General features: G+C 41.0%; 1 protein-coding gene across 1 annotated transcript; it reads left to right on the top strand.

Moving 5' to 3' along the window:
- The first annotated feature begins 785 nt into the window (after nucleotides 1-785).
- On the top strand, nucleotides 786-13,643 carry cpdp (CPD photolyase). Its single transcript, XM_079243632.1, has 10 exons — nucleotides 786-904; nucleotides 1,100-1,455; nucleotides 1,536-1,684; nucleotides 6,083-6,265; nucleotides 6,398-6,556; nucleotides 6,886-7,084; nucleotides 9,939-10,091; nucleotides 11,492-11,613; nucleotides 12,840-12,999; nucleotides 13,091-13,643. The coding sequence occupies exons 1-10, from the start codon at nucleotides 882-884 to the stop codon at nucleotides 13,237-13,239; spliced, it is 1,653 nt and encodes a 550-aa protein (XP_079099758.1). The 5' UTR covers nucleotides 786-881; the 3' UTR covers nucleotides 13,240-13,643.
- The last annotated feature ends 9,084 nt before the right edge of the window (nucleotides 13,644-22,727 follow it).

The raw sequence follows: 22,727 nt of genomic DNA, 5'->3' as shown, positions 1-22,727 counted from the left end.
CGCATCATAGAGGGCTGGAGAGTGAAACAGCGTTGCCGCCATATTGGATGGGTCCCCGCTTTCGAGTTTTGCTGGAGATTCAACGTAGTTTCCCCACAAAACTGTTTTCTGTGGAACAACGCGGATATATAACACACAAACAAAAGACTTCTCTACATAATTGGTTGATAAATAATGTTAACACAGTGAAGAATCTACTAAATGCAAATGATACATTTTACTCCAATGAGGTGTTTAGGAGAGAGAGATAAAGAGAGAGAAATAAGCTCAGTGTATCAGGAAATGTCCCTAACCAGTCTAAACCTATAGCAGAATAACTAAGGGATGCTAATGATCCCTAACTATAAAACTTCACAAAATATTTTAACATAAAAGCACCTTGTTTTTTAATGTTTTACTGTGATGTGTTTTATAATAATATCTCTGACTTTTGTAACAAACCAAACTATGAGAAAAATCAGGTAAAAATTCGTGAAATTATTGTTGTGGTTGGACCTACACCTTACAAATAAATGCACTGGAGGCGCATGGGAGACCCATCCCAGATGGCGGCACAATGAGACGTCAGCTCGTACAATGCGGCGTCTATGTGGATAATATGTCTATACTCCAAACGTACTCGGCGCTGCGCATGCCCAGTTCGGACCGCAGAAATGCATTGTGGGAAACGTAGTTTAATTGCAGTAAAAACACCGCGTTACCAAACATCAACGTGCTCGTCATGTAACCGGTTGTGTGAGGAGGAATAGGTTACGTGTGTGCTTGACTGGGCGTCTAAAGCTGCAGTCGTTTCGTCCCCACTTCTTTGTTGAGTTAAATTTCTGTTCTTTCTCGATTAAAACTACAAGCAAGGCGTCTAAACCTGAAGCTGTATCCCCTGCATGATAGTCTGTGTGCGGACGAGGTATCTTTTTTTTTTTTTTTTACCAAGTCTTTTGCTGTTTTACTGAAGATTTCCCTCATTGGTGCCTGTGTTGCATGCTATTTGTCTTCTTTCACTTCTGATTTTTTAAACATTTCTTTGTTTTTCATTTGCAGTTTCCACCTTTTGTAGCTGGTGTGGCTGAAAAGTGTTAAAACTTTCCATCTTTTCCTGCAGCTTTTCCTTCATATCTGCATCGAGGCGATTGTTGAAGCTCCGGCCCGGTCCGACTCTCTCATCCCCGACGACCTCGTCCATCAGAGGGCTGAAGATGTCCGACAAGAAGCGTAAGGCGACGTCTCCTGCTGGGGGTAAGGAGCCCGGAGCCAAGCAGCCGAAGATGGCCTCCGTGAAGGAAGAGAAGCCGAAGAAAGCTGCAGGTTGGCTGCAGAGCCTCGTTAAGCAGCAGAGAGCTGACAAGAAGGACATGAAGTTCAACAAAAAGCGCCTGCGTTTCCTATCTGACACAGAGAAGATCAAGCAGGGCTCTAAAGGAGTCCTTTACTGGATGCAAAGAGACCAGAGAGTCCAGGGTAAACTTCAGAACCTGAAGGCAACACCACACACATGCATTTGGTTTTTGTTTCTGCTGACTTTGTGTGCTTTTCTCTAGACAACTGGGCTCTGATCCATGCTCAGCAGCTGGCTGCGAAGGAGAGCCTCCCTCTGCATGTCTGTTTCTGCTTGGTGGTCCCAAAATCCGAGCTGTCCACTCTGAGGCATTACAGCTTCCTGCTGAAGGGTCTGGAAGAAGTTGCAAAGGTGCGTTCGTGTCATTTGGTTTCACAGGAGACACGTCACACGGCTCATTCCTGTTCATCTGTGTGGGTTTAGACCAGGGGTGTCCAGCTCCGGTCCTCAAGGGTTTTGATGTATCCCTGCTCCAACACGCCTGACTCATTTGTGCTGGATTTCATTAGCTGTTCGATGCTTTTAATGCGAGTCAGGTGTGTTGAAGCAGAAATACATCGAACACCTGCAGGACAGGGGGGCCTAGAGGACCTCCCTGATTTAGACAGCGGTGGGGAAGCTAAGCCATTGTCCTGCTAGTTTTCCATGTGTCCCTGCTCCAACACACCTGGTTGAAATGAATGAGTCAATGTGCAAAACTTGTTGCTGTTTATTATTTATTTAGAACAGGAATTAGATTATAACTCAAACATGAATATAAAACGACGAAGCAAACAAAATTAAGAGGTCACACGTGATGCAAATAAAAAATATATACAAGGGGACAATCTGTATGTTCGAAAAGAAGTAGGAAGAAGTGTAAAACTTATCAAATCCTGCCCCTTTTTCTGATTGTCAATGTTGCACATCATATGATCACAACAACTACGCAGCATAAATCCACATATAATTACAGAATTACAGCTTCAGACATCAGACCATGCGTATTAGCCGAGCCCCCATGATGGGTTGTACAAGATCTTAACTCACACATACAGTTGTGCTCGTATGTATTCATACCAGTTTATTAAAGAAAAGGCTGAATGTACAACAGTCACTCAAATAACTGGAGACTTAAAAAAGGAACAATAACTAAAAATTTGCAAAAATATAATTTGGTAATATAAGACACAGTTATTTTCATTTAATTGAGTTGAAGAAAGAAAAACAAATGTGTCCTGGACAAATTAGAGACTTTTCTGTTGAACAGTGGGACAAAATACCTGTCAACAGGTGCAGAAGTCTGACTGAGAGGAACAGAAAACACCTGACTGGAGCGGAAACATTAAAGGATTGTTCAACTAAATATTACTTTATGACTGATTTAATATGTAATAAATGATCTTATTTGTTTGCTTTAAAAAAAATTTCTATTGAACCAGAATTAGAAAATAATGTAATGATTTTCATAAAAAATTTTTTATTTATTATTACTTTGGTCAATTTCATCTTATTTTACAGGCAGCTGTTTTTTTCCTTCTTTAATGACAGGGGATGAATAAATATGAGCACAACTGGAATCAGCCCAGACTACATCATCCATGATCATGCAATCCAAAACATAACAACAAACAGTCCTCCTTTATATTTGTTATGATTAACAATCATCTGTGCCTAAATACTACAACATAATCCGCCAAGCACTTCCATGTGCTCCCTGCACATTAAGCCGACTCACTCCCATACCTTTTAGATACACTCTGATAGGCTGTTGGATCCATTTGATTTTAACCAGGTGTGTCAGAGCAGGGACACATGGAAAACTTGCACGACTGCAGCCATGGAAGAAAAATACTGCCATGGTTCCCGACTACAGTCTGGGATAATTTCTGATAAATGAAAATATTCTGTGTGTTATAGAAGGTAAAGATGGATTGTAAAGGATTAACTGAGTCAGATAATAGATGTTTTTTAAGCGAAATGAGCAGTAAAAGCAGGAACTGGATGTGAGGACTGTTCTATATCTTGGAGAACAAGACTGGGACTCATTTAAATTGCTATGGAAATGGTCCATCTGCGTATACGCTGTTGTTTTTGTCCATTTCCTGCAGTACCCTTCACTTCTTCATGTTCCTTTTATCTGTACAACTTAAGGACACACTGCAGAACTTTTGCCATTTTCCCGCCACATCGATGGCGTATTCAGCCTCCATCCTGCATCCTACCTGACCTGTTAACTCTCTCCAGCCAGCAGAAGACGATCTTACTACGATTCTTGTTTTGTGTCTTTCTCTCTTTTAATCTCTTTGCTGAATCAGGAACGTTGCCTGTTTAGGACAGCCAGTTCCTTATTGTACCGTGAAGCGAAGCGTCCTGGATGTAAAAGTTGAGTCGTGTCGGTTTTTCTCAGCCTCGGGGCGCCGCTGAGTTGCAGCGACTCTAGAAATACACGTGATAAATGTCACTGTGTCATCGAACAACTTCGGAAAGCAGAGTTTTAAGGCCATACATTTACAGAATGCGTCTTTAAACTAAAAGGTCATGAAGATCAGTGGGTAAAAATAATATATTAAAGTGTGAAAATTGTGTCATAAATATGTAAAGTACACAAATTTGATCATATTTCATTGAAATATAGACAAGATTTTGTGATGGAAACATTTCTCAATGCACAAAAATGAATAAAAATGTTGTTTAACAAAAAAAAAAAGTTGGTGCACCCACAAGCATCGCTGCAAAGCTGAACACCAGGAGACACAGAACAGTAAAAAGTAAAAAGTTTTCTGTTGTTCTCAGCTTATTTGATGCTTCTTATTTCACAATTTCTGCACGGTCTTCTTCTCTGGTTTGCTCATTTCGCAGGCTTCATGTCAGTTTCACAACGTAACACTGCCCCCTGGTGATGTCTGGTGGTATAACTCCGTTTTCTGCATCGAGTGACGGATCGCTAAGCTCCATGAAAACAAACCAAATTACGCAAAAACTGTCCGTCTGTCTTCTGCGTCCAGCAGAAATGTTCCTTTACACGGAACAAATGTACAAGCCAGGTTAATGTCATGTAAATGAGAAATGAGATAGCTTCTGAAACCAGTTTAAAGTGATGGTTATTTGGGAATGGCGTGTAGCTGAATGTTCAGGGGCTCCTCGGTGCAGCTGGTTCAGGTTTAGTCCCGGCCTGGGGTCCTTTGCTGCTTCCCATCCCCCGCTTTGCTTGTTTGTAGTAGGTTGGACCCCTTTTCCTTCAGAACTGTCTTACACAGATCCAACAGGGTGCTGCAAACATGTCGCGGAGATGTTCCTCTGTGTAGATGTGAGATATATATATATATATATATAATTACACTTGTGCTCATATTTATTCATACCCTTTCATTAAAGAAGGAAAAAAAACAGCTGTCTGTAAAATAAGCTGAAATTGACTAAATAATAAATAAAAATTTTACGAAAATCATGACATTATTTTCTAATTCAGGTTCAATAGAAATATTTTTTAAAAAAAGCAAACAAATAAGATAATTTATTACATATTCCATCACTCATAAAGTAATATTTAGTTGAAGAATCCTTTAATGTTTCCGCTCCAGTCAGGTGTTTTCTGTTCCTCTCAGTCAGACTTCTGCACCTGTTGACAGGTATTTTGTCCCACTGTTCAACAGAAAAGTGCTCTAATTTTTCCAGGACACATTTGTTTGTTTGTTTTTTTTCTTTCTTCAACTCAATTAAATGAAAATAACTGTGTCTTATATTACCAAATTATATTTTTGCAAATTTTTAGTTATTGTTCCTTTTTCAAGTCTCCAGTTATTTGAGTGACTGTTGTAAATTCAGCTTTTTCTTTAATGAAAGGGGACGAATACATATGAACACAACTGTATATGTTTGTGTTTGTATAGGTGGGTGTATATTCTTGCTTATGTATATGCAAATGGTAGATATAGATATATATGTATATGGCATATACGTAGGTTGTTGTCTCTCCCATTCTTTCCTTCTCTTTTCTCTTTTTTTTATTCTTTATGAGATGTTCTTCTGTTTTTTCTTCCTTGCGATTCTCTTTCTGTCCCTCCTCTATCCTCTACGTACCGGTCCAGCAGTATAAACCTTGTAATACAAACATTTATGCAAAATAAATTGAAAAATAAAATAAGAATCCAGAACATCAAGGGGAGTGTTATGTTTATAAAGCTCGCCATGGCAAAGTAAATTTGCTCAGCAGAACGCAACATTCTGATAATCATTCTGCCTGCTTAAATGCTGGACAAGACACACAAAAAAATAGAATAAAAATACAAAGTGACTTTTCTTACCATTTTTTCATTGGTCGGCCTTTAAAGGGTTAAAATGTTTTTTCTTTCTTCAACTCAGTTAAATGGAAAAACAGTGTCTTATATTACTAAATGATATTTTTGCAAATTTTTATTTATTATTCCTTTTTTAAGTCTCCAGTTATTTGAGTGACTGTTGTAAATTCAGCCTTTTCTTTAATGAAAGGGGATGAATACATATGAGCACAGCTGTACATATGTTGGCAATAATACGGTCCACTGCTACAGTTATACGTGCACGTGGTATTTCAAGCCCTGCTAATCGTATTGAATTGCTGCCATGTGATTGGCCAATAAGATATTTGTATGAAAAGAAGCTGATAATTGAGGACGGTTAGTTCACTTTGTTGGATAAGGACTCGGAGGATCTCCAGTTTCAGTGAAAAGGAAGTCGTGCATCATCAGTATCACAACCTCGCCTTGCTCTTCTTTCTCCATCAAACAGGAATGCAAAGACCTGAACATCCAGTTCCACCTGCTGCACGGTGCCGCCGGAGACGCCCTCCCCGGCTTTGTGTCCGACCACGGTGTTGGGGCCGTGGTGACGGACTTCTCCCCCCTCCGGGAACCTCTGCAGTGGCTGAAAGACGTCAAAAAGAGCCTCGGGAAAGACGTTCCCCTCATACAGGTGTGAAAACTCATCATCAGAGATGTCCTTCATCTCCAACATCCTGGTTATTTTCTAAAACCCCCACCACCCACTTCAGCCTCCTTTTTGGCATCACTTGATGCAACACAACTTTCTCTGCCTCGCTCTCAGGTTGACGCCCACAACATCGTCCCCTGCTGGGTGGCGTCCCCTAAACTGGAGTATTCTGCCAGGACCATCAGAGGGAAAATCACCAACGCCTTGCCGGAGTTCCTAACGGACTTCCCTGCCGTAGAGAAGCATCCTCACCCTGCTGCAAACGCAGCCAAAGTGAGTGTAACCACGGCGACGGATCAAAGCTGATCTTTAGTTCAAGGACGTGAGGATGAAGCAAGAAGCCTCAGCCGTGATTCGTCTCCTGCTTTCCATGTTTTCTAAACCTGAGTGGGAAGTTTGTTCTTAGAGGTCGGCTTCTGTTTCTCTTTCTTCATCCGTTATTCATGAGTGAATCCAGCTAAAAGGTCTTTTTTCCTGTTTATCTGGAAGGTTATTAAAGCTGTTTGTTGGGAGTGAGCTGTTTCAGGTTGTAGCTTCAGATCTTTCTTTTGAAGCTGCTGAGCCTTCCTCTGTTCTGCCTCCTCCTCCTCCTCGCCGCCCAGCCGGTGAACTGGGACAAAACCCTGGCTTCCCTGCAGGTCGACAGGACGGTCGGAGAGCCGCAGTGGGCCAAGCCGGGAGCAGAAGTCGGGATGGAGATGCTGGAGTCCTTCATCGACGTTCGTCTGAAACTGTTCAGCACCCAACGCAACGACCCGAACGCGCCGGCGCTCAGCCAGCTGTCCCCGTGGCTCCGCTTTGGTCAGTACGTCGCTTATCCTGCACATTTCAGCTGCTGATTCATGCAGAGCTGTCTGGAGTCAGATGTTCCTACAGGATGAATATTATTTAAAGAGGCGCTATGATGGTATTTGGAGTTTTCTGAGCTTTCTACAGTGTTACAGTGTTGAATCCTCATCAGACATGTGAACGGCACTGTTTTTTATCACCTAAACGCATGTTTGAGTTTGAGTTTCAGTTCCAGCACGCTCTCCGTTCGGTTTCCATGGCGACGAAAAACGTGTCGTTTTAGAGTTTTTTCTACTTGGAAATCCTTGTGACGTCCCGGGGGATAAGGTTCGGTGATTGGTTGCCTTCTACTGGTTAACAAGGGCATGTACAAATACATCAGGCGGGTGGAAAACGTGGGATAAAGTTATTTCCAACGATGGCTGGTGAGTTTACCAAAGAGAGACATCCTGCTGCATTCGTTGCTGTGGGTTGCTGTTTTCCACTTCGTTTTCAGGGTCTGATTCAGGTTCCAACATGTAGGGCTGTATGCTATGTGTTGACATTGTATTTTGTTTTTTTTATTGAGTTTATATCAGCCTAATCCTTCTGTTTATGAGATGTTACAATGACGGTGAAAGCAGGTGCGGTGCGCGCTCCCGACGTAGTGCAGTGGCGGGAGGCGGGGCTTAATGTGGAAGAGTCTCAATCCACTCGTTTTGCCCACAGGCTGATCTGACAGCCTACGGAGAGGGTCGGTCTGAAGTAAATAAAGCCATTTGTGACAATAACTCGATCAATTCCAGCCCTTCTGGTCTCAGAAATAAAAATAAATTAGCCTGAAATGCACAGAATAGTTCCACTTTAAGAACAGAACTGCTTTAGTTCTGTTGTAGTAAAAACCAAACAACAGGAATCAGGATCACAAGTTCGTTTACTGAAGGAACACATCCTGGTTTAACTTCATGAAGTAAATTATTTTCTGCCTCCTGTCTGAAATGAAGGAAGTTTATCTTCACAACTCCAATACGTGGTCTGTGTGTGTGTGTGATCTCTGTGTCAGAATCAAGATGTATATCAGAGTACATTCACCTGGAAACCAGGGGAAAATGTAAAGGTTATCTCCTCCTAAAGGAAAACCACGTTACTGGAAACCAGAAGACAGCATCCCAGTTCATCTGGGAACGAGTAAAGTCACGTCTGATGAGGAGCTGTGCTAAAGTAGAGGCTAAAACCCGAACCTGAGCTGCTTTACAGGTGTTTTAGATATCTTAGGAAAACACGTCTATCAATGGTAAGAAAGACTCCAAGTTTACCTCCGAACCACCACAAGGATCCAGACAAGCCCAGGATATTTTATTTTATTTAGTCACACAATTAAATCACATAATATACAACAAATGTATTTAGTACTAACATAACATTAAATAGTGATATAGTTTGATAGGAAGAGTGTTTTTTTTTTGGTTTTTTTTTAAAGTGGGAATAAAACTTTCACCATAAAACAGCTAAATATGTTGTTTTATTTGCTCCTCTGGTTGTTAATGTCCCACAGTGATGAGACAGGCACGTTTATAACCAGCAGAATCTCATGTGACACCTTGTTTGTGTGGAGAAATGATCAGAAGCTGTGACGACCCATAGAGGTCAATCACAGGAAAATGTAATATATTATTAAAAACTTTGTATCTAACCACTTTACTAAAATAATTTGGTTTTATTCTTTTAGAATGAGTCATTTATCTACCTACAGTTTTTACTATGATGTCTCTGAAAGGACAAAGAACCGTGTGAGGTTTAAACTGCAGTACCAGCTTTGTTTGATAGGTGCTAGAAAGTAACACCTCAAAAGGGTCATAGAAGAAGACGGAACACATGTACACACTGTTAAAGTACTGTATTTTTCGAGGCAAAAGGCGCACTAGATTATAAGGTGCAGCCCAAAGACCGGAATGATGACAAGCTCCGAATTTATTTGCTTCACTTGATTCTTCAATGTAGATGTTGGAACTCAGTGCAGATATAAGACGCACGTCAGTTTCTGAGACAACGAAGGGCTTTTTAGTGCCTCACGATGTGGAAAATACGGTAGCTACCTGTAGTCCAGTCATCGCTGCTCAAAGGCCGCTGGAAACATGTTCCTGTCTGGAGGAATTTTGTCTGCTGAAGGCCACCGTCCAGTCACAATTGCGCTTGGTATTTAAAGTAATTTTTATTGCCCATTTTTACCACTAGATGGCAGCACTTCTCGCACACAGTACCTTTTAGACCAGATTTCAGGTATAAAACCTCGTTCCCATCAACAGTAACAGCTACTTCTGGATATTAAAGCTGTAAATGTTTGAAGCAGAAGGAGACGCCAGATGAGAAGCTAAAATACAACCGATCACAGAAATCCACACCCTTACTGACGCAGCAGGTGTCTTTGCTGCACGCGGCGGCACTCCCGCAAACCAAAACATTCACTGCTTGACGGGCAGAAAAATGCACGAACCTGTCAGCTCAGGGATCCCCAATCCTGGTCCTCAGGGACCGGTGTCCTGCAAGCTTTCCAAGTCTTCCTGCTGCAACACACCTGATCCATGCTCAGACAAGCTCTGCACATGTCTGCTAAATACACATTGATTTGAATCAGGTGTGTTGCAGCAGGGACACTTATGAAACCTGAGGGTACCGGTCCTTGAGGACCAGGATTGGGGATCCCTGCACCAGCTGACTGCTTGTGCTGCAACAGACTTTAGGATTAGTTTGGTGGTAAATGAATCCCATGAATGTTTCTCCGTGAAACACGACAGAATCGGATTTGATGCCATTAACCGAAGAGTTCAACACTTTGATTTGACTTTCTTTTCATTGATGATGGCGTTCGTCTTCCCTCTCCGACCAGGCCAGATCTCGGCCCAGCGTGTGGCGTTGCAGGTTCAGCGGTGCGGGAAGAGCGCCAGTCAGTCCATCCCCCCCTTCATCGAGGAGCTGGTGGTGCGGCGGGAGCTGACGGACAACTTCTGCTTCTACAACGAGAACTACGACAAGGTGGAGGGTGAGTGGGAGTCTCATTCGGCCAAATGCTCTGCTTCCCTTCCCGACAGCATTCACATCAGTCATTAGAAGTTACTTAACACAAGAACCGCCAACAATCCAATACTCGTAGAACCGCCGAGAAGGGTAATTTTTACCGCCCCCTGCTGCAACAGCACAAATAACGCAAAGATGCTTTGAAGTTGTTTGATTCCATTTATTATGTTAATAGTTATAATATGAGACTTTTAAAAAAAAAGTAGTTAAAGAGTAAAGAACATAGTATGTTAAATAACAAAATAACATTTCAATATTCTAATTGATTTTACAGTAAGATAAATGAACGCTGCTCTTTAAAGGCAGAGTATGTAAGATTTCAAGGCGATTCTTTCCACCACCAGGTGGCAAACACCATGTAGTGAGCAAAACCACAAAACTGCTACCTCCACAAACAACCACAGGTTGGCAGTAATGAGCAAAACTCACCCCTCACCCCTCCTCCTTGCCAGCTCCAATGAGGGCAGGAATCGCTTGTGAGCTGTAGCTCAGAGCCGCTCTGCAATAAATGTGCTTATACTCCCCCTACTGGTGGAAGACAAGTACTTTTTTTTTTACTGGTCAGAAAACAATCATGAAGGGTCTTTGTCATTAATTAAACTTGTAATTTAATAACGCATCAAATATGGACAGACTGGAACCTACATGTTTAAAAAACTGTAATTATGATTGTAGTTTTTTTTTTTTAGTTAATTTATTTTGAAAATATTTAAAGTTTTACATACTCTACCTTTAACTTATTTTTCATTCACTCGCATACAAACACGATGTGTGATGTGGCGATGAGTGATCAGCTCCTCCTACTCGCTAGATGACTCGTTATCAGGTAAAAAAGATGGATCATCACTTTCTCCAGCTACAGATTCCTCCACTGTCTAGTCAGAATCCTCCGCATCCTCATCCAAAGCTAGTTCTCCTCCATCCGACTCTCCGTTACGCAGTTCTTGTAATAATAACCAAGCTTCGTTGGCATTCATATATCTCTTGTATTTATCCATTTCTCAAATTCAGCGATCAGAAAACCCTCTTACACACTCTTTGACAGCTGTCAAACTCAAGCAACCGTGAGTGGCGCGAAAACATCTGACAGATGAAAACAATGCATTTTATTAGGCGGTAGAAGTTACCCCGGTGGCGGTTCTAGATATTTATGCTCAGGTTTCTTTTTGTTGTGATCACACACTCACCAAAATTCACTATAGGTTCGCTGGACCCATTTCAGGAAAAGTGATGAATTTGGAGAAATAGGGATTTTATTTTAACACAGATGAAGTGTTTGAAGAGCCAAGGAGGTAAAAATGACCCGCTTGGCGGTTCTAGTGTTAAGTTTCTCTGACATGTTACGTGTTGTCTTGGGGTTTACAGGAGCTTATGAGTGGGCTCAGAAGACTCTGAAAGATCACGCCAAAGACAAGCGGGAGTATCTGTACACACGGGAGCAGCTGGAGAAGGACAAGACGCACGACAAGCTGTGGAACGCAGCTCAGGTACAGCAGATCCAAACTCATCAGTCAGTCCTGAATGTTTAGGAAGTTCTTTGCTTACAGACTTGAGATTTAAAAATCAGATTTTAATTGAAGTCAGCGAAACATTTTTTGCCATTATGGTGTCCAGAGGGAGAGTTTCTGACACTACACAAGAAACAATGCAATCAAGTTGGTTTATTTCCACATCTTTGACGTATCAAAGACTCTTATTACCACCAAACTCCCACATCCTTAATATTCACTATTTATTTATCAGTGAACAATAAATATAACTCAACTCAACTTTATTTATAAAGCACTTTCACACAATGCCAGCTGCAACAAAGTGCTGATCAGTAAAGACATGCAGTGAGATTATAACAATAGAAGTTAAGGCAATAAAAGATAAAACAATGAAAGCAATCAACAGTAAAAGAAATTAAAACATTAATGTTGCGGCTTCCTTTCCCTAAAGCTGCTGAGAGGTGTTGGGTCCTGTAACATTCGTGATGCGCTTCGTCCTTCTAAAGAGATGCTAGATCCAGTTAAGATGGTTTATTTTTCATAGGATCGGTGTTGCTTTACATATACGGAGAACGTGCTGTGATGACTTGACAGAAAATAAACCGGAATAATATTGAAGAAAACACACAAAAGGCTAAAGCAAAATACAAAGGAGTGAAGCGAAGCAAAAAGCGATCAACAAAAATTACGGCTACCCAGCTGCCTCTCCCAAAAAACATTTGCCACAGTGTAAGTGTACCTTTTAAAACTTTGCGGCACCCACATGCACTTACACCTAACCGCGCCCACACACACACGCACACACAAACACCTGTATATGTCCACACACACACATAGTACTCCCCAGAATACATGTCTTCTATAATTTAAAAAAAAAAACAATAAAGCAGTACATAATAGAGAACAGAAAAGCAGAGTCTCAAACGGGATAAAATAGCAGATCATAAAAATATAACGATTAAACCGGCAATTAAGTGGTTAAAATCCAGAAAATAATTGAATATTTTGAGCTAGTTGTTTATGGAAACAAAGAGAAACATTTTATAGTGCTTTTTTGTATGTGTGGACGTTTTTGTCACCATGGTGACTAGTGGGAGGACATTCGAGGTCTGAGGTTTAAGCGCTGTAGTAGACTTTTCCTAAATCCTGATCAGAAAAACCCCTTTCCTTCTCCTTCTTCCAGATGTTCTCCTGACCTTTCCATTTCATGTTTTATCCACCAGCACCAGATGGTAACTGAAGGGAAGATGCACGGGTTTCTGAGGATGTACTGGGCCAAGAAGATCCTGGAGTGGACCTCCTCGCCAGAGGAGGCGCTGTCCATCGCTCTGTACCTAAACGATCGCTACGAGCTTGACGGCCAAGACCCGAACGGGTTTGTGGGTAAGGAAACAGAACTAAATTCTACATATTTAAGCATGTGATTGACTGTTGTCGTACCCTGATGAGCGATGCTGTGTCTTTGGTCCCGTAGGCTGCATGTGGTCCATCTGCGGGATACATGACCAGGGCTGGGCAGAGAGGCCGGTTTTCGGGAAAATCCGCTACATGAACTACAAAGGCTGCCTTCGAAAGTTTAACGTAGCCCAGTTTGAGAAAAAGTACTGTCCCAAAAAGGCCTGAAAGGTTCTGTGTGGTTAGCAAGCACGTGATGGGCGTTTTATTCGCCTGCACCACCGCCTCAGGGAGGATTTTCACCGCAGATGTTTTCTGTTTTTTCCACTCAGCATGTTCTGCATAAAACATGCACTTAAAGCTAAAGTCATGTCTGTTTTGTTTTTTTTTTTTACCTGGTTTATTGTTGCTTTTTTTTATTTTCACTTTTATTATAACCATTTATCTTTGAAAGATTATGCGTAAAGTTTTAGTCTATGAACTTTATTCTGTTACTGTTTTTCTAAATTTACACAATTTTAAATGTATTTTTCTTTGTTTGTCAGACATTTTTCTCACTGTAATGAAGATCTAAGCTGTGACGTGCGTTACGGTACGTCTCTGATCAGATTCGGATTGTATTTTCAGCTCTGACAGCAGTTCAGGTTGATTTATTAGGTCAGATCTAATAAACATTAAGGAAAACCTGTGAAATTTGTATTTCTGTTACTTCATACAAGCCCAATCCAAACAATTTGCCACTTTAAAATATAAAAAGAAGTAGAAAATGGCGATTTACAGATCAGCTCATATTTTTCCAGGGAGAAAATAAATAACATCAGATGGTAAATGGACTTATATAGCACTTTACCAGTCATATTGGCCACTCAAAGCGTTTTACATTAAGTGACACACACACACACACACACACACTCATACCCTCAAATTGATGTTGAAAATGACAAGTATCACCTTTATATGACAAAATGAGCTTATCATGAATCTGTAACTTGAAGCCTGCAGACCTCCATCGGTGAGAAAACGCCTTTGAGTTTGAAGCTTTTAACTATAAATTCATTGCTATGGAATCAGATTTGTTTCAGAATTTCCAAGCAAAACTTTTTAAAACTCAAGATTAAAAAAACAACGAATTGTTGTTTTTTGCTTGGGATTTCTCCAAGTAAAACTTTTTAAAACTCAAGAGAAAAAAACTAATTGTTTTTTTCTTGAGTTTTAAAAAGTTTTGCTTGGAGATTCTGAAACTAATCTGATTCCATACGTCCCTATCTCTCCGCGTGCAGGTGAAAACCTTCATCGCAGTCCGGTGGTCTCATGACCACGCCGGAGACCTGAGGGGAAGCTGAATGAAGGTCCTATCTGCTGTCACATCGTGAAGAAGCTGCTAACAAGAAACATTAAGAACTCCAGAAAAACCACCAAGAAGTTTACTGTTGCTGTTAAGATGTTTTGTGGATTTTTGGCTTTTAAACAAAGTTTTAAACAGTAATTTTATAATGTTTCTGTTTTTTAAGTCCAAATAATCTAAACAAGTAGTTAAACATCTCGAAGGACTTAAGGTGGACCGTCGGTACTACAGGCTTGTTATCTGCTAGCCAGGAATCGCGTCCATCTTGTGTGTCTTGTGTCTGATGGCAGCAAACCACAACACAGCTCTAAAAGATCAGAATTCTATATGGATCAATGATTTAATCTTCAGCAACCTTCCGTTTTTACAGGTGAAAAACATTGATGTGACAAAGTTTACATGTTCCTGTCTGTCTGCATCAATCTGAGCCCATAATCCTTAAAAGGTTTCCTGGATCTGGATCTGGATTGCCTCCATAATCGAATCACTTCATCCTTGTTTGCCAAAATTTTAATCAAAATATGTCCAATCGATTTTAGTTATGTTGCTAACAGATAACCATTCATTCAATCATTTTCCAAACCGCTTCGTCCAGTTAAGGGTCACAGGGAAGCTGTAGTCAATCCCAGCAGTCATTGGACGAGAGGCAGGATACACCCTGGACACCTCGCCAGTCCATCACAGGGCAAACAGACAAACCAAAACAGCCAAAAACTGAATAATGTCTGCCTTGGCAGAGGTAAACAGCTGGAACAGGGGCAACAAAAGGCTGGAAAAGTAGGTGGTCCAGATGTAAAACAGCAGGAAGAGCTTTTGGAAACAAATGATCTTAATTGGCAACAGGTCAATAACAGGCTGAGTGTAAAAGGAGCATTTCAGAGAGGCAGAGTCTCTCAGATGAACGATGGGCAGAGGTTCATCAGTCTGAGACAAACTGGATCTAAATACTGAGGAACAATTTCAGAAAAATGTCTGTATTAAGACATTAATATTATCATTATTAATAAATTAATATATTCATGTAAGGTATATATAATGTCTGTAGAATAATACAATAATACATATATAATAAGATATTACATAATACATTAATACAGACATATAATGTCTGTATTAATATATAATGTCTGTATTAATGTCTGTATTAATGCAAGGTCTTCCTCTTTCAGGGAAGACCTTGCAGGTTCCACCATGCTGGACCACATCCTGCATCATCACAGCAGCATGGTGGAACAGGAGAACTGGTCTGCTGCAGTCCAGTTTCACCAGTACAAAACCTCTGGAGCATCATGATGGTCCAGGACTGTAGAGCAGCTGGAATCCTGCATCAGGACCAGAACAGGACAACATTCCTCTCCTAAAACTCCAGCAGCTGCTCTCCTCACTTCCCAGATGTTTGCAGACAGATGTTAGAGGAGATGCTAACGATGCAAAACATCATCCTGGAGCTACTTTTTACAGACGTGTTGCTGCTGTCAGATCAAAATGAGCTCATATTCTCCATGAAATAATTAAATGTTTTTAGTGTAAACATCTGATATGTTGCTTCTTTTCTGTTGCAAATAAAATAAATCTGATACAGTTGTGCTCATATGTATTCATCCCCTTTCATTAAAGAAAAGACAGAATTTACAACAGTCACTCAAATAACTGGAGACTTAAAAAAGGAACAATAAATAAAAATTTCCAAAAATATAATTTAGTAATATAAGACACTGTTTTTTCATTTAATTTAATTTAAATTTCATTTAATCAGGGGGGCCTAGAGGACCTCCCTGATTTAGACAGCGGTGGGGAAGCTGAGCCATTGTCCTGCTAGTTTTCCATGTGTCCCTGCTCCAACACACCTGGTTGAAATGAATGAGTCACTGTGCAAAACATGTTGTTGTTGTTGTTTATTGTTTATTTATAACAGTAATTAGATTATAACTCAAACATGAAGATAAAATGACAAAGCAAACAAAATTAAGAGGTCACACGTGATGCAAATAAAAAAAAATACAAGGGAACAATCTATATATTTGAAAAGAAGTAGGAAGAAGTGTAAAACTTATCAAATCCTGCCCCTTTTTCTGATTGTCAATGTTGCACATCATATGATCACAACAACTACGCAGCATAAATCCACATATAATTACAGAATTACAGCTTCAGACATCAGACCATGCGTATTAGCCGAGCCCCCATGATGGGTTGTACAAGATCTTAACTCACACATACAGTTGTGCTCGTATGTATTCATACCAGTTTATTAAAGAAAAGGCTGAATGTACAACAGTCACTCAAATAACTGGAGACTTAAAAAAGGAACAATAACTAAAAATTTGCAAAAATATAATTTGGTAATATAAGACACAGTTATTTTCATTTAATTGAGTTGAAGAAAGAAAAAACAAACAAACAAACAAATTGTTCCTGGACAAATTAGAGCACTTTTCTGTTGAACAGTGGGACAAAATACCTGTCAACAGGTGCAGAAATCTGACTGAGAGGAACAGAAAACACCTGACTGGAGCGGAAACATTAAAGGATTGTTCAACTAAATATTAGTTTATTAGTGATGGAATATGTAATAAATTATCTTATGTGTTTGCTTTTTAAATAAAATATTTCTATTGAACCAGAATTAGAAAATAATGTAATGATTTTCATAAAATTTTTATTTATTATTACTTTAGTCAATTTCAGCTTATTTTACAAGCAGCTGTTTTTTTTCCCTCTTTAATGAAAGGGGATGAATAAATATGAGCACAACTATATATATGTATATATGAAGCTATGAGTATTAATTTATGTAGAAAATGAGTTTCTAACTTACTCCAAATGTGCTTTGATACGAACAGTTAAATTAAACAAAAAAAACCTCTCATCAATTCAACCTAATTAAAGTAATCTTACAGGAGGATGAACGTTGTTCCTATAAGGTAATGAGACCCTTAAATTTTTCTAATTAGCGTATGAATTCTCTTGTGTGCTGAAGGCTGTAATTTAATCTTTCAGAGAGAACAACACCCCCTGGATGACAGTTTCTCTCGTTAACTACTTGAAACCAGTTAGTATCCTGTTAAAGGGAAGAATAAATTTAATTTCCACTGGTTTTTTTAATCAAACTCTTTCCTGTCATAAGACGACACGGAGGAGGCATCAATAACTTACTGAGAACATGAAATCAGCCCCTGAGTCACATGTGGAGAAAGTGCAAAGATTTATAATGAGTTATTCTCCTCAAATGAAATTACAGCAGTTGTAAAGCAATCAGACGCAACTCAGCAGGAGAAAATGACCTCTCAACACACTGTTTACAGCAGGAAGACGTTAATGGACTTGGCATTTGATTTATTCTCAAAAAGAAACCTTCTAACTGAGTCTGAACTGTGGAACTGACGTCCCACGGTGGTGTTTTTAGATGGTTTCCTGCTTGGTGAGACCGTTTTGTTGGATGCATGTTCCTAAATCTAACTTCAGGATTGTGTTTCTCTAAGTCAGGGGTGTCTTGGGGGGCAGTATCCGGCAGGTTTTTGTTGTTTCCGTCTACCAACACAACTGATTTGAATCAAATGCATTCAGCGGCTTCATGTCAACCTGTTTTTAGGTTTTGGTCAGGTGTGTTGGAGCGTGGAGACAACAAAAACCTTCAGGATACCGGCCCTCGAGGACTGGAGTTCGACACCTGTGCTCTAAGTGGACAATCTCACTTCCAGACAAGTTGTTGTGTAACATAAATACAAACAGAACACAATGAATCATTTTAACTTTCAAAAGACAAGATATTTAATGTTCAAGCTTATGAAATTCACTGATATTTTGCAAATATTCACTCAATTTGAATCTGATTCCTGCAACACATCATAAAACAGCAGGGATGTTGCCATGTTTACGCTGTTACGTCTCCTTTAACAATACTCAACAGGCGTTTGGGAACCGAGGACGGTAATAGTTGAAGCTTTGTAGGTGGAATTCTTTGTCATGCTTGCTTGATGTACAGTTTCTGCTCTTCCACAGTCTGGAGTCTCTGTTGTCGTAGTTTGTGCTTCATAATGAGACTGGTCTGGACTGCAGACAGAACAGTATCCACCCTGCTACCACGAAATCTCTTCATCTTCATTTTCAGCTGCTTATCTGGGGTCGGGTCGCGGGGGCAGCAGCCTAAGCAGGGAAGCCCAGACTTCCCTCTCTCCAGCCACATTAGTCAACTCTGCGGGGGGGATCCCGAGCCGAGACATATAATCCCTCCAGCGTGTCCTGGGTCTTCCCCGGGGTCTCCTTCCAGAGGGACGTGCCTGGAACACCTCACCAGGGAGGTCCAGGAGGCATCCTGACCAGATGCCCGAGCCACCTCATCTGGTTCCTCTCGATGCGGAGGAGCAGCGGCTCTACTCTGATCCCCTCCCGGATGACCGAGCTCCTCACCCTATCTCTAAGGCAGAGCCCGGCCACCCTGCGGAGGAAACTCATTTCAGCCGCCTGTATACAAGATCTCCTTCTTTCGGTCACGACCCACAGCTCATGACCACAGGTGAGGGTAGGAACGTAGATCGACTGGTAAATAGAGAGCTTGGCCTTCTGGCTCAGCTCCTTCTTCACCACAACATAACGAATCAGCACCTCCAAATCTGAGACCGTGGTCCTCAGCAGGAATAGGGTGGATTGGCCTCTCCGAGTTGGGAGTCAGGTCCTGCCTCAAGTGAAGGAGTTTAAATATATCGGGGTCTTGTTCACGAGTACCACGAAGTCATGCTGCTGTAATACTGCAAAATTCGGCTCGGCATTGTCTTGCTGAAACAAGCAGGAACGTCTCTGTAAAATGACGCTGCTTGGATTCAGAAAATGTTGCTTTAAACCAGTTTGAACCTTCCAGCATTAATGGTGCCTTACACTCAGGGCCGGATTAAAAGTACGCAGGCCCCTGGGCCCAAAGTGTTCCAGTGTTAGAGTTGCTTCAAAGGTTGCAGCAAACAGTAACTCTGCTAATCTAGCAGTTAATCAATTAGTCCATTGATGAATCAAATAATTAGAAAAAAATGCTAATAATATCCAGTAAAAAAAAAAAAAAGTTATTAAACTGGAAGAAAAGAACAAAACCAGTTTTTGTGTTTAAGCAATAAAATATTTACAGCTAACAAAATGATTATTATTTAAGCAACAGAAGTTAAAAGAAAATGACTTCACATTAAATGAAATGAAATGAAATGAAATTAATATTACACATTTGATACATAAATATCTAAGAAATTTTGCATCTCTTTACTGCTAATACTTTGCTCAAGATCCTTTCAAACACACTTTGATACATGTCTTATGCCTCTTATTAGATACCAGGATGCAGAAGATTTAGTTAGTTTCGACACATCACATCTTGCTAAAATATTTTTCTGTTACATTTTATAAAGGGCCAAATAAATCCCCTGTATTAATAAAGTGACTTCAGTGACTTTTACTAAATATTATGCACACCGCAAGTTGATCCATCAGACAACAATATTAATCAGTTTCTCAGCAGCATCAATCTTCCTAAACTAATTTACAACCAGGCTACGGCCTTGTATTCACCTCCCTCAGTAGAAGGACTTCATAAATCCCTCCAGTGCATGCCCAGCAATAAAGCCCCATGCTCAGAATGTTTTCCTGCTGAATTTAATAAAGAGTTTTGGGATATATTAGCACCTACTTTTCATAAAATGACATCGGAAATTAAGCAAAATAATAAATTACCTCCAAATACAGTTGTGTTCATATGTCTTCATCCCCTTTCATTAAAGAAAAGGCTGAATTTACAACAGTCACTCAAATAACTGGAGACTTAAAAAAGGAACAATAATTAAGAATTTGCAAAAATGTAATTTAGTAATATAAGGCACTGTTTTTTCATTTAATTGAGTTGAAGAAAGAAAAACAAATTGGTCCTGGACAAATTAGAGCACTTTTCTGTTGAACAGTGGGACAAAATACCTGTCAACAGGTGCAGAAGTCTGACTGAGAAGAACAGAAAATGCCTGACTGGAGCGGAAACATTAAAGGATTGTTCAGCTAAATATCAGTTTGTGAGTGATGTAATATGTAATAAATTATCTTATTTGTTTGCTTTAAAAAATATTTCTATTGAACCAGAATTAGAAAGTAATGTAATGATTTTCATAAAATTTTTATTTATTATTACTTTAGTCAATTTCAGCTTATTTTACAAGCAGCTGTTTTTTCCCCTTCTTTAATGAAAGGAGATGAATAAATATGAGCACAACTGTAAGAACTCTGCTGACATTAGTCTCTTAGTAAAACCAGATAAACACCCTACACTATCATCCTGTTATCAACCAATATCACCCATAAATATTGTTCTTATAATAATCTGCAAAGCCCTCACTACACGGCTAGAAAAGATAACAATGATTAAAAACCCAAACTTACAACTTATACAATATAAAATTCTTCACAGAACACATGACACAGGAAAAAGAATTTTCCAGATGGGTCTTGCATCATCTAACCTGTGTTCACAGTGCACAGATAACAGACCAGATGACTGCATGCATGCTGCATGGTCCTGTTCATCAGTGCAAAACTTCTGGCTTGAGGCCTGCAGAGATTTATCAACATGGCTCAAATGTACAATCCCAGCTTCTGCCTCTCTTTGCATACTTGCTCACTTGGGTGATATTAACACGGAAATTAACACTGGACGTATCGTCTTGACTGCCTTATGTATTGCAAAGAAAACTATTCTCATGAACTGGAAGAAAAAAATAATTTAAGCATTACTGAGTTTAGAAACCTCCTTTCGGACCACATCAGTAATGGGAAAATGTCTGCCTCCCAAAACATCAGTTGGATGAATTTTGTTCTCTCTGGTCCCCTGTAATAAGCTTCATTACTTAGTGTGGGAGAAAGTGGCCTTGTTGCACTCCGAGGTTGGGGGCTGGTTGGGGGCCTCTCGTGGCTGCAGGGGTCTTGGCTGCTTTGCTGCTGGGATTGCTGTGTTTCCAGTCCAAAAGGGAGTCGGGTGGGTCAGCGGTTGGAGTTGCCTCGCTGCAGCGGGGTGAAGCCGCTGGCGGGGAAAGGATTGGCAGGCGTTGGCTTTGTGGTAGGTGGCCATGCTGTTGCGGGGTGGGCCTTGTGTGTGTGTACTGTATATTTGGATGTGTGTGTGTGTGTAGGGGGCGTGTGGGTGTAGTGGTGCATGAATGTGGGTGAGGGGGTGTATGGTGGAGTGTAGTGGTGCATGTGGGTGGGGGTAAGGGAGTGTATATGGGGGAGGGTGGTGTATGTGTGAGGCTGGGGGGTAGGAGTGCAAGTGCGGGGAAGGGAAGGCGTGTTTGTATGGGAGGGGGTGGGATGCATGTGTGTGGGGGGAGAGGTGTGTTTATGGAGGAGTGTGATGGTGTATGAGTGTGTGGCGGGTTGGACTTTGTGTATGGGGGAGAGAGGTAGAAAGGAGACAGGCGAGGGGCAGGGATTAGGGTTTGGGGGAAGGGGTATTTTTGAGTGACAGGGATGTGGGTGGATGCAAAGGTGTGGAGGATGGTTTTGGCAGGTGGAATAAAAGTAAGTGGGCTTGTGTTAAGATGTGGATGTGCGTGTATGCCATGATGATGGTAAGTATGTGTGAATGTACTGGTGTGTGGACAAGAAGGGACTACAGCATGTCCTTGGGTGGAGGCGTTTCCTGTGGGTGTGGGGGCAGTGGGCATTTGATCTGGGGTCTCCTTCCGCTACCCGTCCCCTTCCTTGTCTTCCCGTCCCTTTACATGTGGTTGGTTGGTGCCTTCTGGGATCAGTGGTAGTGCTTTGGTTTGGGTTGCTGGGAGCTCTGGTTGTTGGGGCGGTTGCCTGGTCCTCAGGGCTCTGAAAATGGGGGGCATGCCTAGTGCTGCTGGTGGCTCATCTTCTGGGGGGAAGCCCACTTACCTCTGGACCAAAATCCCCGAACCCCTCTCCTTCCCAGCTCTCCAAGACACACAGGCAGGGTGTTGGGAGGTGGGCACGTTGTGCCGGGTGGTGAGAAAGGTGGTCAAGGTGGCCTTGATCGCTGCACCCTGTATTGGCTCACCTCCCAGTTTTAATCACATTTAGTCATCTCAACACAAAAACACTGACAACCCATGAACAAGTTTTGGGGGCGGGGCACGCAGTGTTTGGCGGGTGGGGCTGCTTAGGCGATTCCTCTCTCAACAAGGTGTGGCTACCTCCTCTCAGTTTTAATGGCAATTAACAGACATTTCAAAATCATTCATTAGCGGGGGAGGAGGCAAGGGCGATTCGGCATAATTAGGGACATGTCCTTTTGATTGACAGCTAGCTGATATCCCACTGCAAGAAGGCAGAGAGTCGCACAAGGGTGGTATGTAGCCGGTTAACACTGTAATATGGCTGTAGC

The sequence above is a fragment of the Telmatherina bonti genome (assembly GCF_933228915.1).
Source record: "Telmatherina bonti genome assembly, chromosome: 7".
In the NCBI taxonomy this organism is placed as follows: Eukaryota; Metazoa; Chordata; class Actinopteri; order Atheriniformes; family Telmatherinidae; genus Telmatherina; species Telmatherina bonti.
Note: the sequence above shows the minus strand (reverse complement) of the source record. Positions and strands in the feature narration are given on the sequence as shown.